Below are 25,480 nucleotides of genomic sequence, written 5' to 3'. Positions count from 1 at the left end.
CCAATGCCTCTCTCCCCTATTTACTAGTATGGGTTTTTGTGCTCCCCCAATCTGCTATCCCCTTTTGAAAAAGGGTTCTACTTGGCCAGCTGTATTTCTATTGTTGTATTTGGTCACTGGTGTAACAGAGTGGAGAATCATACACAGTGAAACTTAAGAAATCATTGGGAAAAAAAATCTGACAGTAGACTTCTTGGCATTTTTATACACACCCTTCTCAGAGGAGAATTTAGCACTAAGTTCATCAGATAATTATGTAACTGTACACCTATATTTTTCTAAACAAAATCATGTGAATTCAGTGCTCTTCAAAACCAGTGAAAGAGGGACTTCAGTCTCCAGGGCTGTCAGTCTGGGACAATGACAGTAAAAGCTTTCCTATATTGCCCTGCCAATATGGCACTAATCTGATTCGAATGGACCATCTCTATGGGTTGGAGGGTAATGCATTCTTCATGCCCATTTAGTCCGTGGCTTTACTGCTGAAACTAATAGCAATTATGGTGATAATTTTTACGATGTGGATACTTTTTCACTAGTAGCCACACTGAGAACACCAATCACATCTCATGCAGCCACCAGATGGTAACTTCTCAAGCACTAAGGGTATGTCTACACTACGAAATTAGGTCCAATTTATAGAAGTCGATTTTTAGAAAGAGATTTTATACAGTCGATTGTGTGTGTCCCCACTAAGCGAATTAAGTCAGCGGAGTGCGTCCACAGTACCGAGGCTAGTGTCAACTTTCAGAGCGTTGCACGGTGGGTGGCTATCCCACATTTCCCGCAGTCTCCGCTGCCCATTGGAATACTGGGTTGAGCTCCAAATGCCTTATGGGGCAAAAACATTATCTCGGGTGGTTTTGGTACAGGTCATCAGTCACCCCTCCCTCCGTAAAAGAAATGGCAGACAATCGTTTCGCACCTTTTTTCCCCGTGCGGCCGCCATACTGCTTTCAGCATACAGTGCACTAGGTCTGCAAACCATAGTCATCGAATGACCGCTTCCACTGCCACTCTGCTCTCCTGCTGCTATGAATCCACCTCACAGATCCTCTATATGACCATCGTCATCCACCGCTTCCACTGCCACTCTGCTCTCCTGGTGGTCTCGCAGGTCCTCTGTCGTCATCTGCCGCTTCTGCTGCAACTCTGCTTGGCTGCTCTTGTCTTTCCATACCACGGCAAGCGTGCAGCCCGCTCAGCTGTTGTGTTCTGGCAGCAGACGGTACAGTAGGTCTCCAAACTGGTCATCCAACCACCACTTCCCCTGCAACTCTGCTCTCCTGCAGACGCCATACCACGGCAAGCATGCAGCCCGCTCAGATCACTGCGCAGTTATGAGTATTGTAAATACCTCGCGCATTATGCAGTATATGCAGAACCAGAACCTGCAAAAGCAAGCGAGGAAGCGATGGCAGCGCAGTGATGAGGACATGGACATAGACTTCTCTCAAAGCATGGGCACCGGCAATTTAGCCATCCTGGTGGCAATGGGGCAGGCTCATGCCATGGAATGCCGATTCTGGGCCCGGGAAACAAGCACAGACTGGTGGGACCGCATAGCGTTGCAGGTCTGGGATGATTCCCAGGGGCTGCAAAACTTTCGCATGCATAAGGGCACTTTCATGGAACTTTGTGACTTGCTTTCCCCTGCCTTGAGGCGCAAGAATATCAAGATGAGAGCAGCCCTCACAGTTCACAAGCGAGTGGTGATAGCCCTCTGGAAGCTTGCAACACCGGACAGCTACCAGTCAGTCGGGAATCAATTTGGAGTGGGCAAATCTACTGCGGGGGCTGCTGTGATCCAAGTAGCCAATGCAACCACTGAGTTGCTGATATCAAGGGTAGTGACTCTGGGAAATGTGCAGGTTACAGGTGATGGCTTTGCAGCAATGGGATTCCCTAACTGTGGTGGGGCGATAGACGGAACCCATATCCCTATCTTGGAACCGGAGCACCAAGGCAGCCAGTACATAAACCTGAAGGGGTACTTTTCAATGGTGCTGCAAGCACTGGTGGATCTCACGGGACGTTTCACCAACGTCAACGTGGGATGGCCGGGAAAGGTATATGACGCTTGCATCTTTAGGAACTCTGGTCTGTGGGAATGGCTGCAGCAAGGGACTTACTTTCCAGACCAGAAAATAACCATTGGGGATGTTGAAATGCCTATAGTTCTCCTTGGGGACCCAGCCTACCCCTTAATCCCATGGCTTATGAAACCATACACAGGCACCCTGGACAGTAGTCAGGAGCTGTTCAACTATAGGCTGAGCAAGTGCAGAATGGTGGTAGAATGTGGATTTGGATGTCTAAAAGCACGCTGGTGCAGTTTACTGACTCAGTTAGACCTCAGTGAAACCAATATTCCCATTGTTATTACTGCTTGCTGTGTGCTTCACAATATCTGTGAGAGTAAGGGGGAGACGTTTATGGTGGGGTGGAAAATTGAGGCAAATCGCCTGGCCGCTGATTACGCACAGCCAGACACCAGGGCGATTAGAAGAGCACAGCAGGGCGCGCTGCGCATCAGAGAAGCTTTGAAAAACAGTTTCATGGCTGACCAGGCTACGGTGTGACAGTTCTGTTTGTTTCTCCTTGATGAAAACCCATCCCCTTGGTTCATTCTACTTCCCTGTAAGCCAATGGCCCTCCCCTCTCCACTTTAATCACTGCTTGTAGAGGCAATAAAGCCATTGTTGTTTCAAATTCATGCATTCTTTATTAATTTGTCACACAAATAGGGGGATAACTGCCAAGGCAATCCGGGAAGGGTGGAGAAGGAGGAGGAAAGGACAAGGCACAATGCACTTCAAAACTTATTGAATGCCAGCCTTCTGTTGCTTGGGCAGTCCTCTGGGGTGGAGTGGTTGGGTGCTCGGAGCCCCCGCGTTTTTGGGCATCTGGGTGAGGAGGCTATGGGACTTGGGGAGGAGGGTGATTGATTACACAGGGGCTGCAGTGGCAGTCTGTGCCTTTCCTGCACCTCAACCATACACCGGAGCATATCAATTTGATCCTCCAGTAGCCGCGGCATTGCATCCTGCCTCCTCTCATGACGCTGCTGCCACCTCTCCTGTTGCTCCAGCCATCTATCCTCTCGCACATCCCTCCAGTCCTCGTGTTCATTTTGTGCTTTTCTGGACTCTGACATTGTCTGCCTCCACGCATTCTGCTGGGCTCTTCCAATGCGGGAGGACTGCATGAGCTCAGAGAAAATTTCATCGCGCATGCGTTTTTTTCACTTTCTTAACTGCGCTAGCCTCTGGGACGGAGATGCTAGGGGCAGCGTTGAAACATTTGCAGCTGCGGGAGGAAAAAAAAGGGAGAGTAAAATTGAAAAAGACACATTGGCCATTTAAAAGGAGGGGCTGATGTTTTCAAGTTAACGTGCAGCATAAACCCAATGAAACCCCCCTCACACCCAATTCTCTGGGATGATTGCTTCACCCCTCCCCACACCGCGTGGCTAACAGTGGGAATGATTTCTTTTCAGCCACAGGCAAACAGCCCAGCAGGAATGGCCACCTCTGAATGTCCCCTGAATAAAATTCACCTATTTCAACCAGGTGACCATGAATGATATCACCCTCCTGAGGATAACACAGAGAGATAAAGAACGGATGTTGCTTGAATGCCAGCAAACACCGGGACCACATGCTGCCATGCTTTCTTATGCAATTATCCCAGACTATGTGCTACTGGCCTGCTGTGGTAAAGTGTCATATCGTGGGGGACGAATTAAGGCTGCCCTCCCCAGAAACCTTTTGTAAAGGCTTTGGGAGTATCTCCAGGACAGCTTCATTGAGATGTCCCTGGAAGATTTCAGCTCCATCGCCAGAGATGTTAACAGACTTTTCCAGTAGCTATACTGGCCGAGAATGCATCCCAAGTCTTCAGGACAAATTAATCATTAAACACGCTTGCTTTTAAACAGTGTATTATATTTACAAAGGTACACTCACCAGAGGTGCCTTCTCCTCCTTCAAGGTCCGGAAGCCCGGGTTGAGAGGGTATTGGCTCCAGAGCGATAAACAGTTCCTGGCTGTCAGGGAGAACGGTTTCTCCGCTTGCCTGGCGTGCACTATATCTTCCTCATCCCCAAAATCCTCATCCCTGTTGCGTGAGACTCCCTTGCAGGAGTCCACGTACAGGTATGGTGTAGTTGTAGGGGAACCCCCTAGAATTGCATGCAGCTCATCATAGAAACGGCATGCTTGGGGCTCTGACCCTGAGCAGGTGTTTGCCTCTGATTTTTGATAGGCTTGCCTGAGCTCCTTAAGTTTCATGTGGCACTGCTGTGGGTCCCTGTTATAGCCTCTGTCCTTCATGCCCTTGGAGATTTTTTCAAATATTCTGGCATTTCATCTTTTGGAACGGAGTTCTGATCGCACGGATTCGTCTCCCCATACAGCGATCAGATCCAGTACCTCCCGTTCGGATCATGCTGGAGCTCTTTTGCGACTTCTGGGACTCCACGGTCACCTCTGCTGATGAGATCTGCACAGTCACCTGTGTTGATCAGCTTGCCACAGTGGCCAAACAGGAAATGAAATTCAAAAGTTTGCGGGGCTTTTCCTGTCTACCTGACCAGTGCATCCAAGTTGAGAGTGCTGTCCAGAGGAGTCACAATGGAGCACTCTGGCCTCCAGGAGCTATCCCATTACTGTCAAATTGCATCCACACTACCTCAAATTCGACCCGGCGATGTTGATTTCAGCGCTAATCTCCTCATTGGGGAGGAGTACAGAAATCGATTTTAAGAGCCCATTAAGTTGACAAAGATGGCTTCGTTGTGTTGACGGGTGCAGGGTTAAATCGATCTAATGCTGCTAAATTCGACCTAAACTCGTAGTGTAGACCAGGGCTAAGAACACGAGCTGTAATGGACTGATGCTGTAGACATGAACATTTCTGTACCTCAGTACCAGTGACCTGTGCCAGCCAAAATGTTTTAAATATGCAGACAATGGAACTTACCAAATCCTATAGTCTACAGTGTAAATATGTACTTAGGTTCAAAAAAATAGCTGATTTTTTTTTCTTATAGAAATTAAGCACCTTTACAAAGGTTACCACTCACATTAATAACTTTTAATATAAAAAAAAGGGATTTCAGTGAAGTCGGGACTATTCATGTGTCAGATTGTACTTTAAACTAAATTAGCTTTCAAGTTATACAAGTGTATTTTTACATGCTTTTGAAACCAGCAAACCCATATATTTCATTCTCAGCTTTAAAAAGCTTTCTGTTAACAAAAAAAAAAAACAACAACAAACCTTCTTTAGACTTGGTATACCAAATTTCGGCCTAGGAGTAGGGGAGATTTTACAGAAAAATTACAAAGTTCTGAAAAAGAGAGTTTTATAATGGAAGCACTGACACAATCTTAACGCTCAACAACATGAACTGTGATGATATAATACCAGATACTAAAAACAAAATTAGGCCTAACAAGACAGTGCAATAAAAATGTCTTGATGTCAAGTGGCTTTCACCAACGAGATATTGAGTAACTCTGTGTAGGATTTACAACTGTGCAGGATGCATTCCTGAGATCCTGACTGCTATATGCACATCTGAGATATGAAGGATATTTGCATCAAGTGTCTTGTGCTGAATTCTTGAAAATCCTGTCTGTCAAAAAAATGGGGAGTTAACGTTTGAAAATAGAAGAGCCAACAGGTAGTTTCAATCCATGCCACAAAAGCAGATGAAATTTGACCATTTACATTAAAAAAGTACCATAAATTATTGGAGTATTACCAAGACTACATTTAAGGTGTGGGGGGAGACTTTAAAGAATAGGAAACAATAAATAATTCATATAATAAAGTATATAGAGCCTTACACAACCCAGGAAGATCAAAGTAAAAGATAAATTCTACTCTTGATTAGGACAGCAATTACTAATGCCCATAATGTGCCTGCATTAGAAGGCAGAATTTGACACTAATTAAGCCACAAATCACTCCTATGAGTAGGGACCTACCAAATTCACATTCCATTTTGGTCAATTTCACGGTCATAGGATTTTAAAAATTTTATTATTTCAGCTATTTAAGTCTGAAATTTCACAGTGTTGTAATTGTAGTGGTCCTGACCCAAAAGAGAAGGGGTTCCCAAGGGGGTTGTGCTACTGGTACCCTTACTCCTGCACTGCCAGTGCTGCCTTCAGAGCTGAACAGCTGGAGAGCAGCGGCCGTCAGTCGGGAGCCCAGCTCTGAAGGCAGAGAAGTCACCAGCAGCAGCGCAGAAGTAAGGGGTGGCAATGGTATTGCCACCCCTTACTTCTGCACTGCTACAGGGGTGGGAGTGTGGGGGGGTGTGCTGCCTTCAGAGCTGGATGTCCGGCCAACAGCGGCCACTCTCCGCCCACCCAGCTCTGAAGGCAGCACAGAAATAAGGGTGGCAATACCATGACACCCCTAAACTAACCTTGTGACCCCCCCTGCAATTCCCTTTTGCTTCAGGACCCCCCAATTTGAGAAACACTGGTCTCCCCTGTGAAATCTGTACAGCACTGTATAGGGTAAAAGCATGCAAAAGACAAAAACTGAATTTTACCTTGGGGGCTGCAGCCGGGTTGGGGGGGGGCAGAGGAAGAATCTCTTACCTTGGGGGCTGCAGTGGGCAGCGTGGGGGGAGGGGGGGAGGCGGAGGAAGAATCTCTTACCTTGGGGGCTGCAGTGGGCAGCGTGGGGGGAGGGGGGGAGGCGGAGGAAGAATCTCTTACCTTGGGGGCTGCAGTGGGCAGCGTGGGGGGAGGGGGGGGAGGCGGAGGAAGAATCTCTTACCTTGGGGGCTGCAGTGGGCAGCGTGGGGGGAGGGGGGGGAGGCGGAGGAAGAATCTCTTACCTTGGGGGCTGCAGTGGGCAGCGTGGGGGGAGGGGGGGGAGGCGGAGGAAGAATCTCTTACCTTGGGGGCTGCAGTGGGCAGCGTGGGGGGAGGGGGGGGAGGCGGAGGAAGAATCTCTTACCTTGGGGGCTGCAGTGGGGGGTCGGGAGAACCTCTTACCTTGGGGGTTGTCGTCCTGGGAGCCCGTGGGGCCCAGACCACATCGCACCTGGAGACAAAAGCAGGGTGTTTAGAAGCAGGGGCCGCACCCCCCAGGCACGGAAAGGCGCCGGGAAAGAAGCAGCAGACCCGCTACCTGTTCATATCGCAGGCCGAGCGCGCTGGCGGGGTGACCGGCTCCCTCCTACTAGAACCGGAGCGCGGGAGCCGGGCCTGGCTGCCGGAGCGTGACCATGGCAACAGCGGCGCCAAGGCGCGGAGCCCAGGAGAACAGGGCCCGGCCTGCAACGCTCCGGCAGAACTAAGGGGTCCGGGCCGGCTCCGCCCGCGGCCTCCCTCTTGCCGGGAGGGGGGGCACTCCCGCGTCTGGGGGCGGGCAGCGGGGAGCCCGGCGCCTGCTGCTCCTTCAAACCGGCAGGCCCCGGATTGTCTCGGGGCGGCAAAGCAGCTCGTGTGCGGCTGGCTTCGCCGGCGGCGCTCCGCCCTCTTGCCCCGCGGAAGGCACCAACACTGACTCTGCAAAACATAGGTTGCTCATGGATATGAAAAAAACCACACCCCTGAGCAACTAGGGTGGTCAACTGTCCAATCTCCCAAACCCAAACCCCCTTGCCCCACCCCTTTCCCCAAGGCCCCACCCCTTACCCCAAGGCCCCGCCCCTTCTCTCTCCATCCCGCCTCCCTCCGTCACTCGCTCTCCCCCACCCTCACTCACTTTCTCCAGGCTGGGGCAGGGGTGCAGGACGGGGCTCCAGTCTGGGGCAGGGGTGCAGGCTCTGGGAGGGAGTTTGAGTGCTGGAGGGGGCTCAGGGCTGGGGCAGAGGGTTGGGGTGCAGGAGTGTGTGTCTGTGGGTTCTGGGAGGGAGTTTGGGTGCAGAAGGGGGTTCAAGGCTGGGTCAGAAGGTTGGGATGCAGGAGGGGATGTGGGCTTCAGCTGAGAATGGGCACGAGGGATTTGGGGTGCAGGAGTGGGCTCAGGGCTGGGGTGCAGTGTGCAGGCTCTGGGAGGGAGTTTGGGTGCAGGAGGGAGCTCAGGGCTGTGGGGTGGGCTCTGAGAGAAAGTTTGGGTGCAGGAGGGGGTGTGGGATGCGGGCTCCAGCTGGGCAGCGCTTACCTGGGGCAGTTCTCAGAAGTGGCAGCATGTCTCTGTGGCTCTTTGGTGCAGGCAGGGGCAGCCAGGCCTGCAGCTTCTATTGGCCGCCATTCCTGGCCAATGGGAGTTGCGGAGTTGGTGCTCAGGGCGGAGGCCGCTCACAGAGACACCCTGGCCACCCCTGCCTGTGCCTAGGAGCCACAGGGACACGCCACTGCTTCCAGGAGCCACATGGAGCCAGGGCAGATAGGGAGCCTGCCTTAGCCCTACTGCGCCACCCCCGCCGACCAGAGTTTTGGCCTATTAAAATCTCCCCGATTGCTTTCAATAGCAATCGGGAGATTGAGGCTGATTCCGGGAGACTCCCAGCCAATCTGGGAAGGTTAGCAACCCTCTGAGCAGCAAAAGTTTCACCGGCATAAATGCTTGTGTGCATAGCGCTACGTTGGCTGGAGACGCTCTCCCACCGCTATATAGCTATTGCTGCTTGTTTAGGTGATTTTATTATGTTGACAGGAGAGCTCTCTCTCTCTCATCAGTATAGAGCAGTGGTTCCCAAACTTGTTCCGCTGCTTGTGCAGGGAAAGCCCCTGGAGGGCCAGGCCGGTTTGTTTACCTGCCGCGTCCACAGGTTCAGCCGATCACGTCTCCCAGTGGCTGCGGTTCGCTGCTCCGGGCCAATGGGAGCTGCTGGAAGCGGCGGCCAGTACATCCCTCGGCCTGCGCTGCTTCCAGCAGCTCCCATTGGCCTGGAGCAGCAAACCGCAGCCACTGGGAGCTGCGATCGGCCAAACCTGCGGACAGGTAAACAAGTTGGCATGGCCCGCCAGGGGCTTTCCCTGCACAAGAGGCCAAACAAGTTTGGGAACCACTGCTATATAGTGACTACACATTTTTCAAAAGCAAAAAAAATTATATGTTGTGTGATAACTTCCTGTTGCACTCCATCAGGAAAACTACAAGAAAGCCAAACTTTGTAAGTCTCAAAGCTCAGGACAGAAGAAATAAAACATTAATTCTCTGGGCACATGAGCAAATTAGAAAAGCAACATACTTGACCCTGCAAATATTTACATCTGTGCTTAACTTTAATGTGCTTATCTCCAGGATGAAAGGTAGGGTATGCCTTTTCTATAAGTTGCTTCCTCTGCCAAGGTAGAGCTTCTTCAAGGTTCTGTGGAATAGCTAGCTCTGTGCTGCATCCTCCCATTGTAGATTCTAGCAACAGGCTGCATGGCCAGAACATGTTGTGCCATACTCTAGCTATTCTTGACTGCCCAGAGCCATGAGAAGCATGCGTGTAATTTGGGCCTTGACTACACAAGAGAGTTACACTGCATATGAAAACTACAGATGTGATTTTAAACCGATTTAGTTAAACCAGTATAAACCCCTCTGTGGACACTTATTTTACTAAGATTCCCTTTCAGATTTTGGGATCTATCTGTCTTCTCAATATGTATCTATAACTCAGAATAGCCTAAGTGCATAATGTTTTGCATTCTTTGGGAGCACATAAGCCCTAGAAAACATCATAAGCCAGCTGCACACTGGTGAGTTTTATTAAATGGGCTCTTACCTGAAATTCACTTGGTTTCTGAAAGGGAACAAGTAACTCATACAAATTAGCTTTCTTACTCCAGTCAGACCACGTACATTTTCTTGGTTGTGTTCTCTCTCTCTCATGCTGAGCTACACAAGGGACAGGGAATTACTACAGATGTATGGCTCTTGCCTCTTGTGAGATCCAAAGGGATGGGAGAGAAGAGAATTCAGATTCTTCATTCTGTGCTGTTTATTAAGAACCATACTTGTGAGTATCTGGGCTGAGGGATTATTTTATTCATCTCTACTGGATCCTGCAGGGAGCTAGGTCGGGGGATTCTTGTCCAAAGGTGCATGCCTCCCCAATGAAAACTGACTATTTCCTTCTCTTTTCCATCATCCTTGAGATTATTGGAGGGGCAATAATCTTCAGACCCCTGCCTCTCTCATCTCTCTTCTTGAGGTATGTGACCCTTTCCAAGAAATGTCTTCAGCTGACAAGGGTGGGGGAGGGAAGAACCTGCCTTTGGTGAGATGTTGGGGGTGCACTGAGCATTGCAGTCCTCCATGTCATTTCCAAGAAGTGATTGGGGTAGAGCCATATATTAGTGTAGTAGTTTTAGAGTTTGCATACATTAATTGTGTTACTCCAAAGTCAGTTTTACTTATAGTACCCCATGATATCAGTCAGTCTAATTACTCTGATAGCACTGCTCACAGTGCTGTCTGATTGTGATCTCTGTCTAACTTAACTATTCAAACACTGAACATACCCTCTATACCTTTCCTTTGCAAATACTGTAGATTTAATAAGCTGTATAATGACCTTGACAATCTTTTTATTAAAAAGCTCATAAGATTTGGTCTCATGTAGGCACATATAAGAAGATTTGGTTAATATTTGGGAAAAATTGAAAAGATGATTACCTTTGACTACTGAAAAATATTAACACCCTGGCCCTAATTCTCCTCCAATGAAGTGAGCTGTAGCTCACGAAAGCTTATGCTCAAATACATTTGTTAGTCTCTAAGGTGCCACAAGTACTCCTTTTCTTTTTGCGAATACAGACTAACACGGCTGCTACCCTGAAACCAGTTCTTATTGTGTACATGAAGAGTAACTCCAATGAAGTCAATGGAGTTACACTGTTGTAAAATAATGTACAATAGAGAATCAAGCCTACTGTATTTAGCCACTAAGGTCAACATGCAATTCTTTTTAAAAAGTGTAAAGTAATTAGGTGTCAAGATTTTGATTGACCCTTGCAGGGCTCTTCAAAGACCTTCCCTCCACCACAGCCCTGCAAGCACAAAGCACAAGCGCAGTCACTGCGAAAAGAGACTGCTCTGTTCTTGCTTCCTCTAGGGAGAAAAATCACCCAGAAGGGGATGGGAGGAGGTGGAGCCATTGCCTCCCTTCCCTGAGAAATGGCACAGAATGCCCACTGGACAGCCTCAGGCTGACTTCTCTTTACACCAATTTTTATAAAAAGGGTCCAGAGGCAATTCTCACTCGTGAGCCTAACTTCAGTACTGGGCAAACTGGTAGAAATTATAGTAAAGAATGGGGGTATCAGATATAGTTGTACATTATTTGTTGGGGAAGAGTTAACATTGCTTTTGTAAAGTGAAGTCATACCTCACCAATCTCTTAGAATGCTTTGAGGGTGTCAACAAGCATGTGGAAAAGGGTGATCCAGTCAATATAGCGTACTTGGATTTTCAGAGAGTCTTTGACAAGGTCCCTCACCAAAGGCTCTTAAGGAAACTAAGTAGTGATGGGATAACAGGGAAGTTCTCTCAATTATCAGTAATTGGTTAAAACACAGGAAACAAAGAGTAGGAATTAATGGTCAGTTTTCACAATGGGAAGGGATAAACAATGGGGAGTGATCCCCCAAGAATCGGTACTGGGACATATGCTGTTCAGCAGATCCATTAATGATTTGGAAAAGGGAGTGAACAGTACAGTGTCAAAGCTTGCAAATGTTACAGAGTTATTTAAGATAGTTAAGTCCAAAGCTGACTGAGAAGAATTACAGGGGACCTAACAAAACTGAGTAGCAGCCAGCAAAATGGCAGATGAAATTCAACATTGAAAAGTAATGCTGTAAAATGGGAACACTCACCACCAGTGTCACCTAAGGCTCAGGCAGGGGTGCAGCTGGTGGTTGTTCCTTCTCACTTATAGTCCTGTCCTTCAGCTTCTTTTAGGGCTTTTGGTGGGCAGCTATGTTCTGCACTTTAGGGTACTATGCAGCTGCCTACCCCCGGAACTATTTCCTACCCACATTTCCCTTCTTCCTATGGAGTAAATTACAGAATAACAAACACAATCTCTGACCTTCCCAATCAGTCAACTATCTCTCCTTTGTAGGTCCTATAAGGTCTGTTTAGCAAGGCCGCGGGTTACAAGAACTCCTGGGAAAGTATTTCTGCAGAGCTCTGCTTCCTTCCGCTGCCTGCTCTCCTCTGAGCAGCTCTGCTTCCCCTTTTAAGCACCGTCTCCAGCTTGTGCAGGCTTTGCAGGTGTGGCTTGTTGGGGTCACCTGGGCCCAGAGTTGCTCCTTAACTCCTTGTTCTCTAGTGTGGGTTTTGTCCACCCAATCACAAAAGCATACTGGAAAAAATAATCCCAACTACACACATATAAAGAAAAGGAGTACTTGTGGCACCTTAGAGACTAACCAATTTATTTGAGCATAAGCTTTCGTGAGCTACAGCTCACTTCATCGGATGCATACTGTGGAAAGTACAGAAGATCTTTTTATACACACAAACCATGAAAAAATGGGTGTTTACCACTACAAAAGATTTTCTCTCTCCCCACGCCACTCTCCTGCTGGTAATAACTTATCTAAAGTGATCACATTTGGGGACAATGTATACCTTCAAATCAGCAGCATTGCTATGGGTACCCGCATGGCCCCACAGTATGCCAACATTTTTATGGCTGACTTAGAACAACGCTTCCTCAGCTCTTGTCCCCTAACGCCCCTACTCTACTTGACATCTTCATCATCTGGACCCATGGAAAAGAAGCCCTTGAGGAATTCCACCATGATTTCAACAATTTCCATCCCACCATCAACCTCAGCCTGGTCCAGTTCACACAAGAGATCCACTTCCTGGACACTACAGTGCTAATAAATGATGGTCACATAAACACCACCCTATACTGGAAACCTACTGACTGCTATTCCTTCCTCCATGCCTCCAGCTTTCACCCTGACCACACCACACAATCCATTGTCTACAGCCAAGCTCTGCGATACAACCGCATTTGCTCCAACCCCTCAGACAGAGACAAACACCTACAAGATCTCTATCAAGCATTCTTACAACTACAATGCCCACCTGCGGAAGTGAAGAAACAGATTGATAGAGCCAGAAGAATTCCCAGAAGTCACCTACTACAGGACAGGCCTAACAAAGAAAATAACAGAACGCCACTAGCCGTCACCTTCAGCCCCCAACTAAAACCCCTCCAATGCATTATTAAGGATATACAACCTATCCTGAAGGATGACCCAACACTCTCATAAATCTTGGGAGACAGGCCAGTCCTTGCCTACAGACAGCCCCCCAACCTGAAGCAAATACTCACCAGCAACCACATACCACACAACAGAACCACTAACCCAGGAACCTATCCTTGCAACAAAGCCTGTTGCCAACTGTGCCCACATATATATTCAGGGGACACCATCACAAGGCCTAATAACATCAGCCACACTATCAGAGGCTCGTTCACCTGTACATCCACCAACGTGATATATGCCATCATGTGCCAGCAATGCCCCTCTGCCATGTACATTGGTCAAACTGGACAGTCTCTATGCAAAAGAATAAATGGACACAAATCAGATGTCAAGAATTATAACATTCATAAACCAGTCAGAGAACACTTCAATCTCTCTGGTCACGCGATTACAGACATGAAAGTTGCGATATTACAACAGAGAAACTTCAAAACCAGACTCCAGCGAGAGACTGTTGAATTGGAATTCATTTGCAAATTGGATACTATTAACTTAGGCTTGAATAGAGACTGGGAGTGGCTAAGTCATTATGCAAGGTAACCTATTGCCCCTTGTTTTTTCCTTACCATCCCCCCCCCCCCCCCAGACGTTCTTGTTAAACCCTGGATTTGTGCTGGAAATGGCCCATCTTGATTATCATACACATTGTAAGGAGAGTGATCACTTTAGATAAGCTATTACCAGCAGGAGAGTGGGGTGGGGGAAGAGAAAACCTTTTGTAGTGGTAAACACCCATTTTTTCATGGTTTGTGTGTATAAAAAGATCTTCTGTACTTTCCAGAGTATGCATCCGATGAAGTGAGCTGTAGCTCACGAAAGCTTATGCTCAAATAAATTGGTTAGTCTCTAAGGTGCCACAAGTACTCCTTTTCTTTTGCGAATACAGACTAACACGTTTGTTACTCTGATACACACATATAATGATGGGTTTTAAATGAGCTGTCACCTCTCAAGAAAGAGACCTTGGAGTCATTGTGGATAGTTCTCTGAAAACTTCAGCTCAATGTGCAGCTGCGGTCAAAAAGGCTAACGGTATGTTAAGAACTGTTAGGAAAGGGGTAGAAAATAAGGCAGATAATATCATAATTCCAGTATATAAAACTATGGTTCAACTGCACCGTGACTACTGTGTCCAGTTCTGATCATCCCACCTCAAAAGGATATAGTGGAACTGGAAAAGATTTATAGAAGGCAACAAAGAGGAACAAGGCTAGGAACGGCTTCTATACAAGGAGAGACTAAAAAGATTTGAGCTGTTCATCTTAAAAAAGAGACTATTGGGGGGGCATAATAGAAATCTATAAAATCATGAACGGTGTGGAAAAGGTGAACAGAGAAGTATTATTCGCCCTTTCCCACAATACAAAAGCCAGGGGTCACCCAATGAATTAATAGGCATCAGGTTTAATAGAAAACAAGAAGAAATACTTTTTCACATAATGCACAATTAACCTGTGGAACTCATTGTCTTGGGATGTTGTAATGGCCAGGAGTATAACTGGGTTAAAAAAGAACTAGATAATTTTAGGAGGATAGGTCTATCAACAGCTATTAGCCAAGATGGTTAGGGATGTAACCCCATGATAAGGGCAGTTCTGAACCTCTGACTGCCAGAAGCCAGGAGGGGAAGATAGAGTGGATTTCTCCATATTGCACTGTTCTGTAAACTCCCCCTGAAGCTCTGGTACTGGCCACTGTCAGAAGCAGGATTCTTGGCTAGGTGGACCATTGGTCTAACACAGCCCTGGTCTACACAAAGAGCATGGCTACACTTGCAGATGTAGAGCGCTTTGAGTTAAACCAGCCTTTGGAGAGCACAGTAGGGAAAGCGCTGCAGTCTGTCCGCACTTGACAGCTTCAAGCTCACTGGCGTGGCCACATTTGCACCACTTGCAGCAGCATTGGGAATGGTGCATTATGGGCAGGTATCCCAGCATGCAAGTGGCTGCAACATGCTTTTCAAATGTGGGGGTGGGGGTGGGGTGGAGTGTGACAGGGAGAGTGTTGTGTGTATGTTGGGGGGGAGAGAGCATGTCAGCATGCTGTCTTGTAAGTTCAGACAGCAGCAGACCCCCCTTGCCTCTCTCACACACAGCATTCCACACTAATGGTTGCTTTGTCTCGGAGCAGATAAGCAGCTGGCTGTCAGAAACAGAGCTTTCAAAGAGCATTTCCACATTCCTCCAGCCAATTCCAAACAATGACAAGAGTGGCCACTTGACTTAAGGGGATTATGGGACGTTTCCGGAGGCTGATCAGAGCACAGTAAAGCAACACCTCGTTCACACTGGTGCTGCAGCACTCCAGCGAGGGCGCAGCAAACGTTATTCCACTCGCCAAGGTGCAGTACCAGCAGTGCTGTAGCCGCAGAGTCAGAGAGCTCTATGTGCCTTGCCAGTGTGGAGTTAGTGAGCTAGTGCGCCTGGGGCTTCTTTATTGCACTGTAACTCACAAGTGTAGCCAAGCCCTAGGAAATTAGGTAGCTATAACTACATCACTCAGGGGAGGGAAAAATCCACAGCCCTGAGCAATGCAGTTAACCCAACCTAACCCCCAGTGTAGACAGCTCTAAGTCAACAGGAGAATTCTCACATTGACCTAGCTACTGCCTCTCAGAGAGGTCAATTATCTATGCCAATGGGAGAATCCCACTCTGCTGCTGTAGTGGTTTATGTGTAGACAAGCCCTTAATATGGGAGGTCTCATGTTCTTATCTAATCTCTGATAGGGAAACAGTGTGCATGTATATAAATAATGTGTCCTTCCCCACGTGTACATCCTGGATCTGTGGAGAGCTGTTTGGCAGAAGGGGGAATGCTGCAGAGGAGACATCTCCCTTTAGCATGGAAAGGGAGAGATCTGCATGTGGAGGGCCTCCATGTGCAAGTCGCAAAGGTATAATCTGGTCCTGAATAAGGGTGGTAGGGCCCCCAAGTAAGAACTGTGGGGTTTGGTCTAATAATGTTTCCTTTTACCTGCTTTACAATTACAGACTATTTTGAAAAAGTGCTTTGTGGACTCCTTCCCATTTTAAAAAGATCAGAATGGTTTTGAGGAGTATGTTATGTAACTTAATGCTGGAATCTTGTCTGGAGAGCTACATACTGCCATATATAGTAGGTACCTTGCAGGTAATAGAAAAATATCTAGTTTTAACAGAAAATTCTACACTTTAATAACAATAACGAAATTGTAGCCACAAACTATGTTTTTTTAAATCCAGCTAGGGACTTGGAAGATGCAATTAGGAACTTTCTAACTACGAAAAAACTTACTATATACTCTATTTAATCGTATATTTTTGTACTTTTCTTATGCTTTTTCCAATGTTCCTTCTACTTGTCAAAAATAATTGTGTTCTAATTAAGGGCTTTTAAGTCATGGTTCATCTTGCATCCCATGCAAAAAGCTACAGTAATATAATGCTGGATTTGTGACATCACAATTGGTGTCCTCACAATAAAATATTGTGACGGGGTGACCTGGCTCTTCCGTTGACTCATGCTGTTTCTTGGTGTTAGAACCAGGGCTTAAATTCAACCAGAGCTATCCAGAGCAGAGCATTCATTTCTGAATGAGTCTGACGATGGAACAATTGCAAGATCAGGATGTGGGTTTGATTTTTTTTTAAAGATTTATCTTATTAGGAAGCTCACCCATTATAACATATCACAAAGGGAAAGAATATTATCAAAGAATGAGAGCAATACAATTGCAAGCAGGACTTCCGAATTCTCTTCCAGCTCTTATGTTGACTTGTTATGATGTGGACATATCATTTGACCACTCTGGGCCTTAGTTTATGCTTCTCTATAATAGGTATCATACTTATCCAACTGTTGTGAGGCTTACTGATTGCAAAACACTTTCAGGTCCTTGGATGAAAGGTGCTGTAAATGCGATTATTAAAATATCTAATAGGATGTCCTTTGTGGGAGGAAATATTGTTTTGAAGTTCATTTTTCTTAAAGGGTTAGGGAATTACAGTAGATGCACGACATATTTTTCACAAGTTTGGCGTGAAAATCTACCTGACCTGTGGGTTGGCAGGTAAATCCATCATCTGCTGAGGTAACTGAAATCTGCATATCTTTAAATAAGAATTCAGATGAACTTCACTAAAATGGGTATATAATTAATGAGTAAGCCTAGATCTTTTAAAATAGTTGGAAGAATAAAAATAAGAATAGAGGATCTATTCTAAAGTCATAAAATTTCTTGTCAATAAACTGGATAGTCTGTGTGTATTTCACTACATATAGAATGAAATTCACCCAGATGAGGACCAGCATAATGCCTATGCACTGCTTAAGACTCATTTAAAGGTGCATAGGTACTGTGTTGGTCCTCTGCATGGAGGGAATATATTGAATAATACCTAAGCTACAAGTGGACTGCCGCATGTCTAATGATTATATCAAAGCCTGAAATACTATTGGGGATAATGTTTCAGCATAATAAAGAAAGTGAAGGGTAGAATGTACATCATGTCCAATAAATAAAACTAAAGTATGTAATATTGCCTTTCTTCAGTATTCAACAGTCTGTGAGATCAGATGAGAGTAATGACAATGTTCAAATTTGTAATATGTGAGCTAGAGTTACTCTAAAATTAATGTAATCTATAGATATCAGCAAAAATCCCAATACGTCCCAATTATGTGATTACATCTTTAACAAATTACATCTATTTGCTTTCTGTCATGGAGGGAAGAATCATATATGTGGACATTATTTTAGTGGATACCCCAGTCAAGTAAGAGACCTTTAAATATAGCTGCCTGTAGCAACTAATCTGATTCAGATGCAACACAGCCCAACTATTAAATGTGTAAGAGAAATGTGCAACAGAAAAAAATGGATATTATGCTTAGAAAAAAAGAGGTGTCTGGGATGTTAACCCTCATAAGCTAGAATCCATCTGAAAACACACAAAAAATGCCCAGGAATAATTTAGAACACAGGACCATATTCTGACACTGATTTTTATGCAGAACTTCCTATTGTTGGTTGAATTTACCAGTCATGCTATTAATAAATCATAATCTGTTAGATTAGCTACATCACCTTCAGTGGTTTTACAACTTTATAATCATCACTTTAACTCGAGAGATTTTAAATATATTTCATTTACCTTTTTTTTTAAAAAAAAATTGTCATTGTCACTTTTGTTTCTTTACCAAAGATGTGTGTTTAAAGAAGAGATTTCCCTTCACAATTTACTTTCTCCTTCTACTCAGTTCGGAAGTGAAGTTATGCAGCTGAAATTGTGATATTATATTTACTTCTATAGTAACAGACTGAGATTCTCATAAACCCAAGATTATGGTTTTGTTGGATTATCAAGCAGAGAGGGAATGTGATCTGTAAAGACTAAAATTCTCATTTTGCAATCCTCATTTAGGCATGAGTCCTACTGAAGTCATCTGAGTCACGTCTGGCTCAAGGCCTGAGTCAGGATTGCAGATTTTGGCCTTTAGCTAATAATAGTCATGGAGAATATATCTTTTTCTTTTAATATAAAATGTTCTTTTCCAAGTTTCCCCTGCTGTGAAAGTCACCTTTCAACACTGTACAGAAAACATTTCAAGATTTAATTTTTGAGACCACATAATGTATTTTTCTTATAAATTAATTTGAATTAACTGTGAGATAAATTAGCCTATATGATGTGTCTGTTATAGCAAATAACCTAGAAGATTTAAAATTTAGAGCTGAATTAAACTTGAATAGCATACATACTCAACATTTATAGTAAAACAATATTAAGCATTTAATTTTATAAAACTAACAGCTAGTTGATTGGAAGCAATTATAGGTGCACAATGTATTTTAGGAATGCAAAGTTAATACAGTTACTTCTAGTGTAGTGTACAAATTGAGGTAGAAATAAGTTCTAGAAATGTATGCAATATGTTATTGCAATGTGTTGTTCCTTATATCACAAAATTCATTGGAGCGTTAAATTCTATATGAGTTTTGAGGCTTCAATATTTACATTTGTCACTGATTCCAGATTTTCAGAGTTTAGACGACGTTTTTTGACTACCACACAGATTAAGATTTTAGGTAGCATTGACATAAAGTTTTAAATTAGTGCATATTTTGTCTTGCAAACATTCTGTTAAAGTTGACTTTCTGTATTTTTAATGTTAGCATTTTCCTGTTTTACATGTGAGTATCATGTAAAATGTATGGACTACATCAAGCCTTCAGGGTTTTTGTTTGTTTTAGCAGAAATCCCCAATGACATAGTGATAGCACTATCTGGCCCTCTTCTACCATTTGAAAGTCCTATGGCCTGATCCTGCTAGCAATTAAGTCAATAGCAAAGCTTTATCTGCTTCAACACTTTTGTCTTCAGGAACCAGCCAAAACAGAACATACCACTTTACTATGAGCCTGATCCGGCAACACCAAAGTCAATGGGAGTTTTGCCATTGACTTCACTGGAAGCAAGATCAGGCCCCAAGTACATTATACCAAATGAAATAATGTGTCCCACCCACTCTGAGTAATATATCTGATTAGTAGCCACAAATATAAGAACAGCAGCTAACTAAAGACCAATTTAATTATAAAAAAGTAAACATAAAAATGAACAGTTACAAATAGTGTGGCTTTTGATTAGCTAGATACAGATCAAATCCATGCTGTAATTCAATTAGAATACAGTTTTATCTATACTGATCTAGTTTAGAAACTGCCACTCTGCTGCATCAGTGATCATCAGGCTATTTATGTTAGCCTTGTTTAGTAAATAGGATAAAGGCATTGGAATTGAACCCTGTCACAGATAGGAGCCTTCTCTGCATTTCTTACAGATTACAGACCAAACTCCTGCTATAAAACAAATATTTTGGTTCACCTCATATTTGTGCTTCACTTTGGTCTTTCCATTTTTTAGCAGCAAAAGGCCCTTGTACTGTGGCAACATCAAAGTCTATGATATTATTTCTTGAATGGAGCTTTCACACTGTAAAACTTTATGTCCTTTCTCCCCATTGCTATCAGCAACAGCACTGTCCATTTCCTTTAGAAGTGGAATTGAATAGAATTGAAATGTACATGGAATTGAATGATTTTTTAAAAATTGGTCATTTCCCTGTTTTGTGAAACAAGTTCCTATTTAAACCAGTGCTAAATTTGAAGCTCTCTATATCTTGTTGAGTTAATTGTACTAACCACTTAATGTGACTTAATCCCAAAGAAAGGAAGGTTGAGAAGAAGCCATTTTACACCAGAAAATATTTTAACATTGAAAATCATTACATAGTTAACATATTCAGGGCCTGTTCTTGGCTCAGTGAAAGTGTTGCCTGAGTGAGGACCTATGGATCTGGACCCTCTGTATGCCTATCATTTTCCCTGTTATTGTTGCTTTCTTCTTTACAATATAAATAAATATGTCATTAAGTAGTATCAGCAGCCTAAAGTTATATCTAAATGTATATTTAGCAATGGAATTTCACTAATTCATTAAAATTAAACTATTTCTGTCATATAAGATATTATAGAATAGATATGCAAGAATCTTTAATAGCTCATTATATCACATTAATTTAATACTTTGACCCTGAAATTATTGCTGCAGAAATTATTTTAGGATCATACAAATGAATATATTCTCCTATAGATGTAATATGCAATTTTGGAGAATTACAAATTAGACAGGAACTCCTAAGTGTTTCAGATGTTAAGGTTCACTGGAGTACTTTTGAATTGGGCTCTTTTCATAGAGAGATAAAATCTTAAAAAAATATATAACACCATCAATTTTACATTTACCATCATTAAACATTCTAAATATTTTTAAAACTGCTAACTCCAACACTTGATTAAAAGCTGTCTGGCAAGCAATATCTGTATTTATAATTAAGCCTGTCCCAGAACTTCTATTACAATACCCACTTCACAGGTCTATTTGAGCCTGAAATTTCACATGTAATATTCAACCTAAAAACAAGTTTTGACCAATTTGTTAAAAGAACCTTTGACTTTTTTATTGATAATTAATGGAGTTTTATGTTTCTATCCCATAGAGAATTGTTAATATATTAGCCCCTATTTTTAAAAGTGACATTTTGCAAGTGATTAGTCAAAGATCCTGGTTGGTTTGATTTTTTTTATAATTACTTTAATTTTTTTATTAGCAAATTGCCTAATGTAAAATACAGTAATTACTTTTAAAAGACATTTGGCAACAGTATACAGTGCCTAAATATATACATACATGACTGATAATGCCTCAAAGGGAGCTGTATTAGTTTTTTGGTAAATATCATATTTCAAGTACATAAGTGTGTGTAAAAAAATCACTAGATGCTGACTTACTCAACAGTTACTTGATAGTAATTTTGGCCTCTTGGACGAGAGGGAGCATTGTGTATACCCTGCGCCCAAAACAGTGCAATGGTTAAACAAAAGGAAAATTAAAATATGAATAGTATTTTTAATCGTGCTGTGACATAGCCCAACAAAAGGCAGGAAATGGCTCGTTAAAGCTGACGCACAATATCATGCTGTCATGCATTTCTTTTTATATAAGAAGTGTGTATTAACTCTGACTATTCCCACCTTTCCTTGGATTCAGAATACAGTTTGTACCATCTAGTCTGTGAAGATTTAATTATTTTTTTCATCTTTTGTTCCCCCTTTATGCCTATGGCTTGGCTTTACCAGAACTAGTGAACACAGCATCAGCCCAAAGGACCCCACATTCTCGACCATTTACAAAGTTTGCAATTGTTATTCCTAAAACAATTCGCACTCTGTTGTTAAAGTTTAATGTTAAACATTGCTGAAGTTTGGACTAACATCCGTATTATAGGTAAAGTGCACTCAGCGGAAGTTAGTCTTATAAAGTTAGATTATCCCTGTAGATCGCAATGCATTCCATAAGGAATACTATGAAAACTTTGTCTTGTCTTGGCAAAGATATCTGAGAGCATGAAATGTGGGGAACAGATTGTGGCTTAAGCTATTACAACAGTTGGGTTTTTACCAAATAAATGTGGTCGATGCATTTGTTCAGACTAAATAAACGATAAAATAGTTCTTCAAACTGCGGCGTTTTGTAAAGCCTCCAGAAGGAAGAAAAGATCAAATGAAACCGACTCAGTGGGATCTTCCTAATGTGACCCCAGTGTTAATGTATTTATTTTCACGCTGCAGTTGCAGGTCGCTTTACAGAAACATCTCATGCTGGAGCCCCGCGTGGAGCCAAGGACAAGAAAAACACTTTTATTCAAACAAAGCTATTAAATAACCTGTACACAAAAGTTCAGTCTCTTCCCCTGAAAGAAATGAGGACGCAAGAGCCAGGTCCCCAGACTAACGTTGCTGCTCCGATTTACTGTCTTAGAGCAGCCCCTTGTAAGTAACCCCGTTTCCAAACTGGGGGAGTGATCCTATGGCCCAGCCTGCGTCCAGAGCTCTCCCTGGACGGGAGCGGGACAGTGGGCTGGAAACAGCTGGCACTTCACTCCCATTGAGCAGCAGCGAAAAAGATCCTGATGCCAGTAGCAAGGCGTAAAGGAGTCACGTATTTCCCGCATCTTTGCCCTGGGGCCAGAGAAGGGGACTTGTCCAAGGGCTTCTTCAGGACAACGGGGCGGTATAGGGCAGTGCCGCCGGGGGGGGGGGGGGGGCTGTAAATCTCCAGGGCAGGGCTCCAGTTCCCAGAGCGCCGGGGCCGCAGACCTTAGGCCCTCCTGGGCCGGGCACGGGTCCTCGATCGCCCTCGCAGGGCTAGAGCGCCTCCCGGGAGAAGGCGGCAAAGCCCAGAGCTCTCCCCGGCCAGGGCCGCGGACGCAGGCGCAGCTCCTGCCCCTCCCAGGGCTGCAGGTCCCCCCGGGACAGGGCTCCGGCTGCGGGGGCCCCTCAGGCGGGGCGGTGGGTCCCGACTTTCTCCGGCCGGGCGGCGGGCCCGGGTCACAGGCCCCGCGTGTCCTCCCGCTTCACGCCGTCGCCCGCGGCTTTGAGCTTCTTGTTCTGGTGGGTCTTCACGTGCTTGGCCAGGTGGTCGCTGCGCATGAAGCGCTTGTTGCAGACGGGGCAGGCGAAGCGCTTCTCGCCCGTGTGAGTCCGCAGGTGCCGCTGCAGCTCGTCCGAGCGCGTGAAGCTCTTGCCGCAGAAGAGCCAGTTGCAGACGAAGGGCCGCTCGCCCGTGTGCCAGCGCAGATGCGCCTTCAGGTGCGAGGTCTTGCCGTAGACCTTGCGGCAGCCCGGGATGTGGCAGATGTGCTGCTTCTTCCGGCCCGGCTCCGCCTCCGGGGCGCTGCCCGCCGCCGCCTGGCAGTTGGGGCAGCGGCAGCGGCGGCAGCGCCGGGCCGTGGCCGCCAGGGGTGGCTTGGTCTGCAGCAGGGCGGCGATCTGCGTCTGGTACTGGGCCAGGTCCGAGGGGCCCAGCACCAGGCTCCTCGGCAGGGCGGCGCCAGGGAAGCGGTGGCCGCAGCCGCCCGGCGCCCCCGCTTGCTGGAGGCTCCACCAGGGGATGTCCTCGGGGGCCGGGTTGGGGGAGAGCTGCCTGCAGGGCTGCGGCGGGGGCAGCAGGTTGGAGTAGCCGGGAGGCAGGGCGGCCTGGGCGGCGTAGGGGACGTAGGCCGGGGGGCAGCTGGAGGGTAAGGCGGCCATGGAGGAAGGGAGCATCTTGACTGGGGAGAACTCATAGGCGTAGGAGGGGTCAGCCGGGGGGGTGAGGGGCAGCTCGTGAGCGCCCCCGAAGGAAGGCTGCAGGTGGCTCTTCTGGGGGGTGAGCCCCAGGCTGGGATGCGGAGGGGGGAGCCCCCCGGGGGAATGGGCTGGCATCTCGCTACTCCACGGGTGGAAGATCCTGGATGGGGATCCCAGAGCTGGGTCGTAGGAGACCTGCAGGAAATCCGAAGGGGCGGCGCCCGGCTGTCCGATCCGGCTACAGGTGGCGGCCAAGAGCGCCAGGGGCGAGTGCTTCGCCAAGTCTGGAGAGGCGCTGGGGGTGCGATCCTGCATGTGGGCGAGGGAGGAAAAAGATCAGGTCACTAACCGCTCCCAGAGCATTTGTTGTTGCTGCCTACCCCGCGATCGTCTCCCCTTTGCACCCACCAGCAGACGCTGCAGCTCAAGGAACAGGAAAGTTTCTCTGTGTGTTCTCCAGGGAACCGGAGAGCTCTAATCGGTCATCACATGGGCAGAAACTTTCCCCAGACAATACTGAGCTGTCTGTAAAGAGAAGCCTGAGTCAGCAGCAGGACAAGCCACAACTAGCGTCTCTCCCGCTCTCTAAACACACGCCTGCTCTGTGCTGTGTGTTCTTTCAAGTAACCCTAGATCCCGCATGCAGAAGTGAATGACCATCACTCAACCCCCCGACGCTGCTCCGTAGCCCAGGAGTGACTGTTTACAGTGCCCGTGGCAGGCGAATGGTTTGAGACCCCCAAAGATCTTACTCATCTAGTGACCAGCCGGACTCTAAACGGAGTGGGGAGTTATTAATCCAAGGAGATTTCTTTAGTTTACTTTGAGAGCTGTCCTTTCAGCTGCAGCAAGCCTCTTACGGTTACGGGCTGACACTGCCTTCGCAATCCCCAGAGCAAAGTAGCCTGGCTGCCCCCTGCTTTAGCGTTACTTGGAGCGTTGTCTCCCCCATAACTTCAAACTTATGTTCCTCTTTGTCAGAGTGTGAGACACACAGCGAGCCGCCAGCCGCCCCCCCCCCCCCCCCGCCCCAGCTGGGCTCTCCTTGGGAGGCGCCGGTACTGACCTGGAGGAAAGCCTGCAGGGAGTCGTTCCGGAGGACGGCCACTGCGGCCATAGTTACTGCTCCCGGAGCGAGGGGAGGACACCGGGGCAGTGCCGAGGCATGGAGACGCCACGGGGAAGACGAGGAGCTGCCCAGCTTCCTTCTCTCTCCTTCCCTCTGATCTCTGTGCTCTGCGTCCGGCCCACCCCCCCGCGCTGCGCGATCTGCGCGGACTGTCTGACTGCACCAGGATCACCTCCAAGAATTTGATAAGGACTTTGCTGGGCCGCCAGCCAGTCAGAGGGAAGATTTATGGCTTTGAAGTTTGCCGCTACCCAATCATCAAAGAATAGCGGCTCTTTCAGAAGCGAAAGCAAATCCTTTGAATCCACAAAGCTCCTATGGTGTGTTTGTTGGTCTGGATAAAAGAACTGATTATTAGGGGGGATGGGAAAGGAGGAGATAAAGGCGGGACAATTAATGAAGTAATCACTATGTGGGAAATGTATATACACAAATAATTGGATTTTCTTGATCAAAGGAGACCGCCTGGAGACCC

At 46.1% G+C, this 25,480-nt stretch overlaps 2 protein-coding genes across 6 annotated transcripts in view; both read right to left on the bottom strand.

Annotated features, from left to right (window-relative positions):
- Positions 1 to 7,611, bottom strand: part of ERICH2 (glutamate rich 2) — a 45,190-nt gene extending 37,579 nt beyond the window's left edge. For 2 of the 5 annotated variants that reach the window (XM_084642785.1, XM_084642781.1), the window contains exon 1: positions 926 to 1,061. Coding sequence is in view for 2 of the 5 variants with exons in the window: in XM_084642781.1 (XP_084498907.1) it covers positions 926 to 994 (69 nt within the window). In the remaining 3 variants the exon portion in view is untranslated. Of the gene's footprint in view, positions 1 to 925; positions 1,062 to 6,984; positions 7,072 to 7,158 lie in introns of those variants that run through there. The other 3 variants (XM_084642783.1, XM_084642782.1, XM_084642780.1) reach the window with 3 other exon arrangements.
- Positions 7,612 to 21,411: 13,800 nt separating this feature from the next.
- SP5 (Sp5 transcription factor) lies at positions 21,412 to 25,275 on the bottom strand. The gene is made up of 2 exons (XM_084643834.1): positions 24,943 to 25,275; positions 21,412 to 24,185 (listed from the first exon to the last, which is right to left on the bottom strand). Exons 1-2 carry the CDS (start codon positions 24,991 to 24,993, stop codon positions 23,136 to 23,138), a joined length of 1,101 nt encoding a protein of 366 aa, XP_084499960.1. The 5' UTR covers positions 24,994 to 25,275; the 3' UTR covers positions 21,412 to 23,135.
- Positions 25,276 to 25,480: the final 205 nt, after the last annotated feature.

Source organism: Lepidochelys olivacea (assembly GCF_965140295.1).
Source record: "Lepidochelys olivacea isolate rLepOli2 genome assembly, chromosome: 11".
Classification (NCBI taxonomy): Eukaryota; Metazoa; Chordata; order Testudines; family Cheloniidae; genus Lepidochelys; species Lepidochelys olivacea.
Note: the sequence above shows the minus strand (reverse complement) of the source record. Positions and strands in the feature narration are given on the sequence as shown.

Bases quoted from the DNA above. Each gene is read 5' to 3' on its own strand.
- SP5 (XM_084643834.1), bottom strand. From the start codon at position 24,993: ATGGCCGCAGTGGCCGTCCTCCGGAACGACTCCCTGCAGGCTTTCCTC. The intron at 24,186-24,942 runs GTCAGTACCGGC...GCCCACATGCAG, and splicing joins CCCTGCAGGCTTTCCTCCAG to GATCGCACCCCCAGCGCCTC.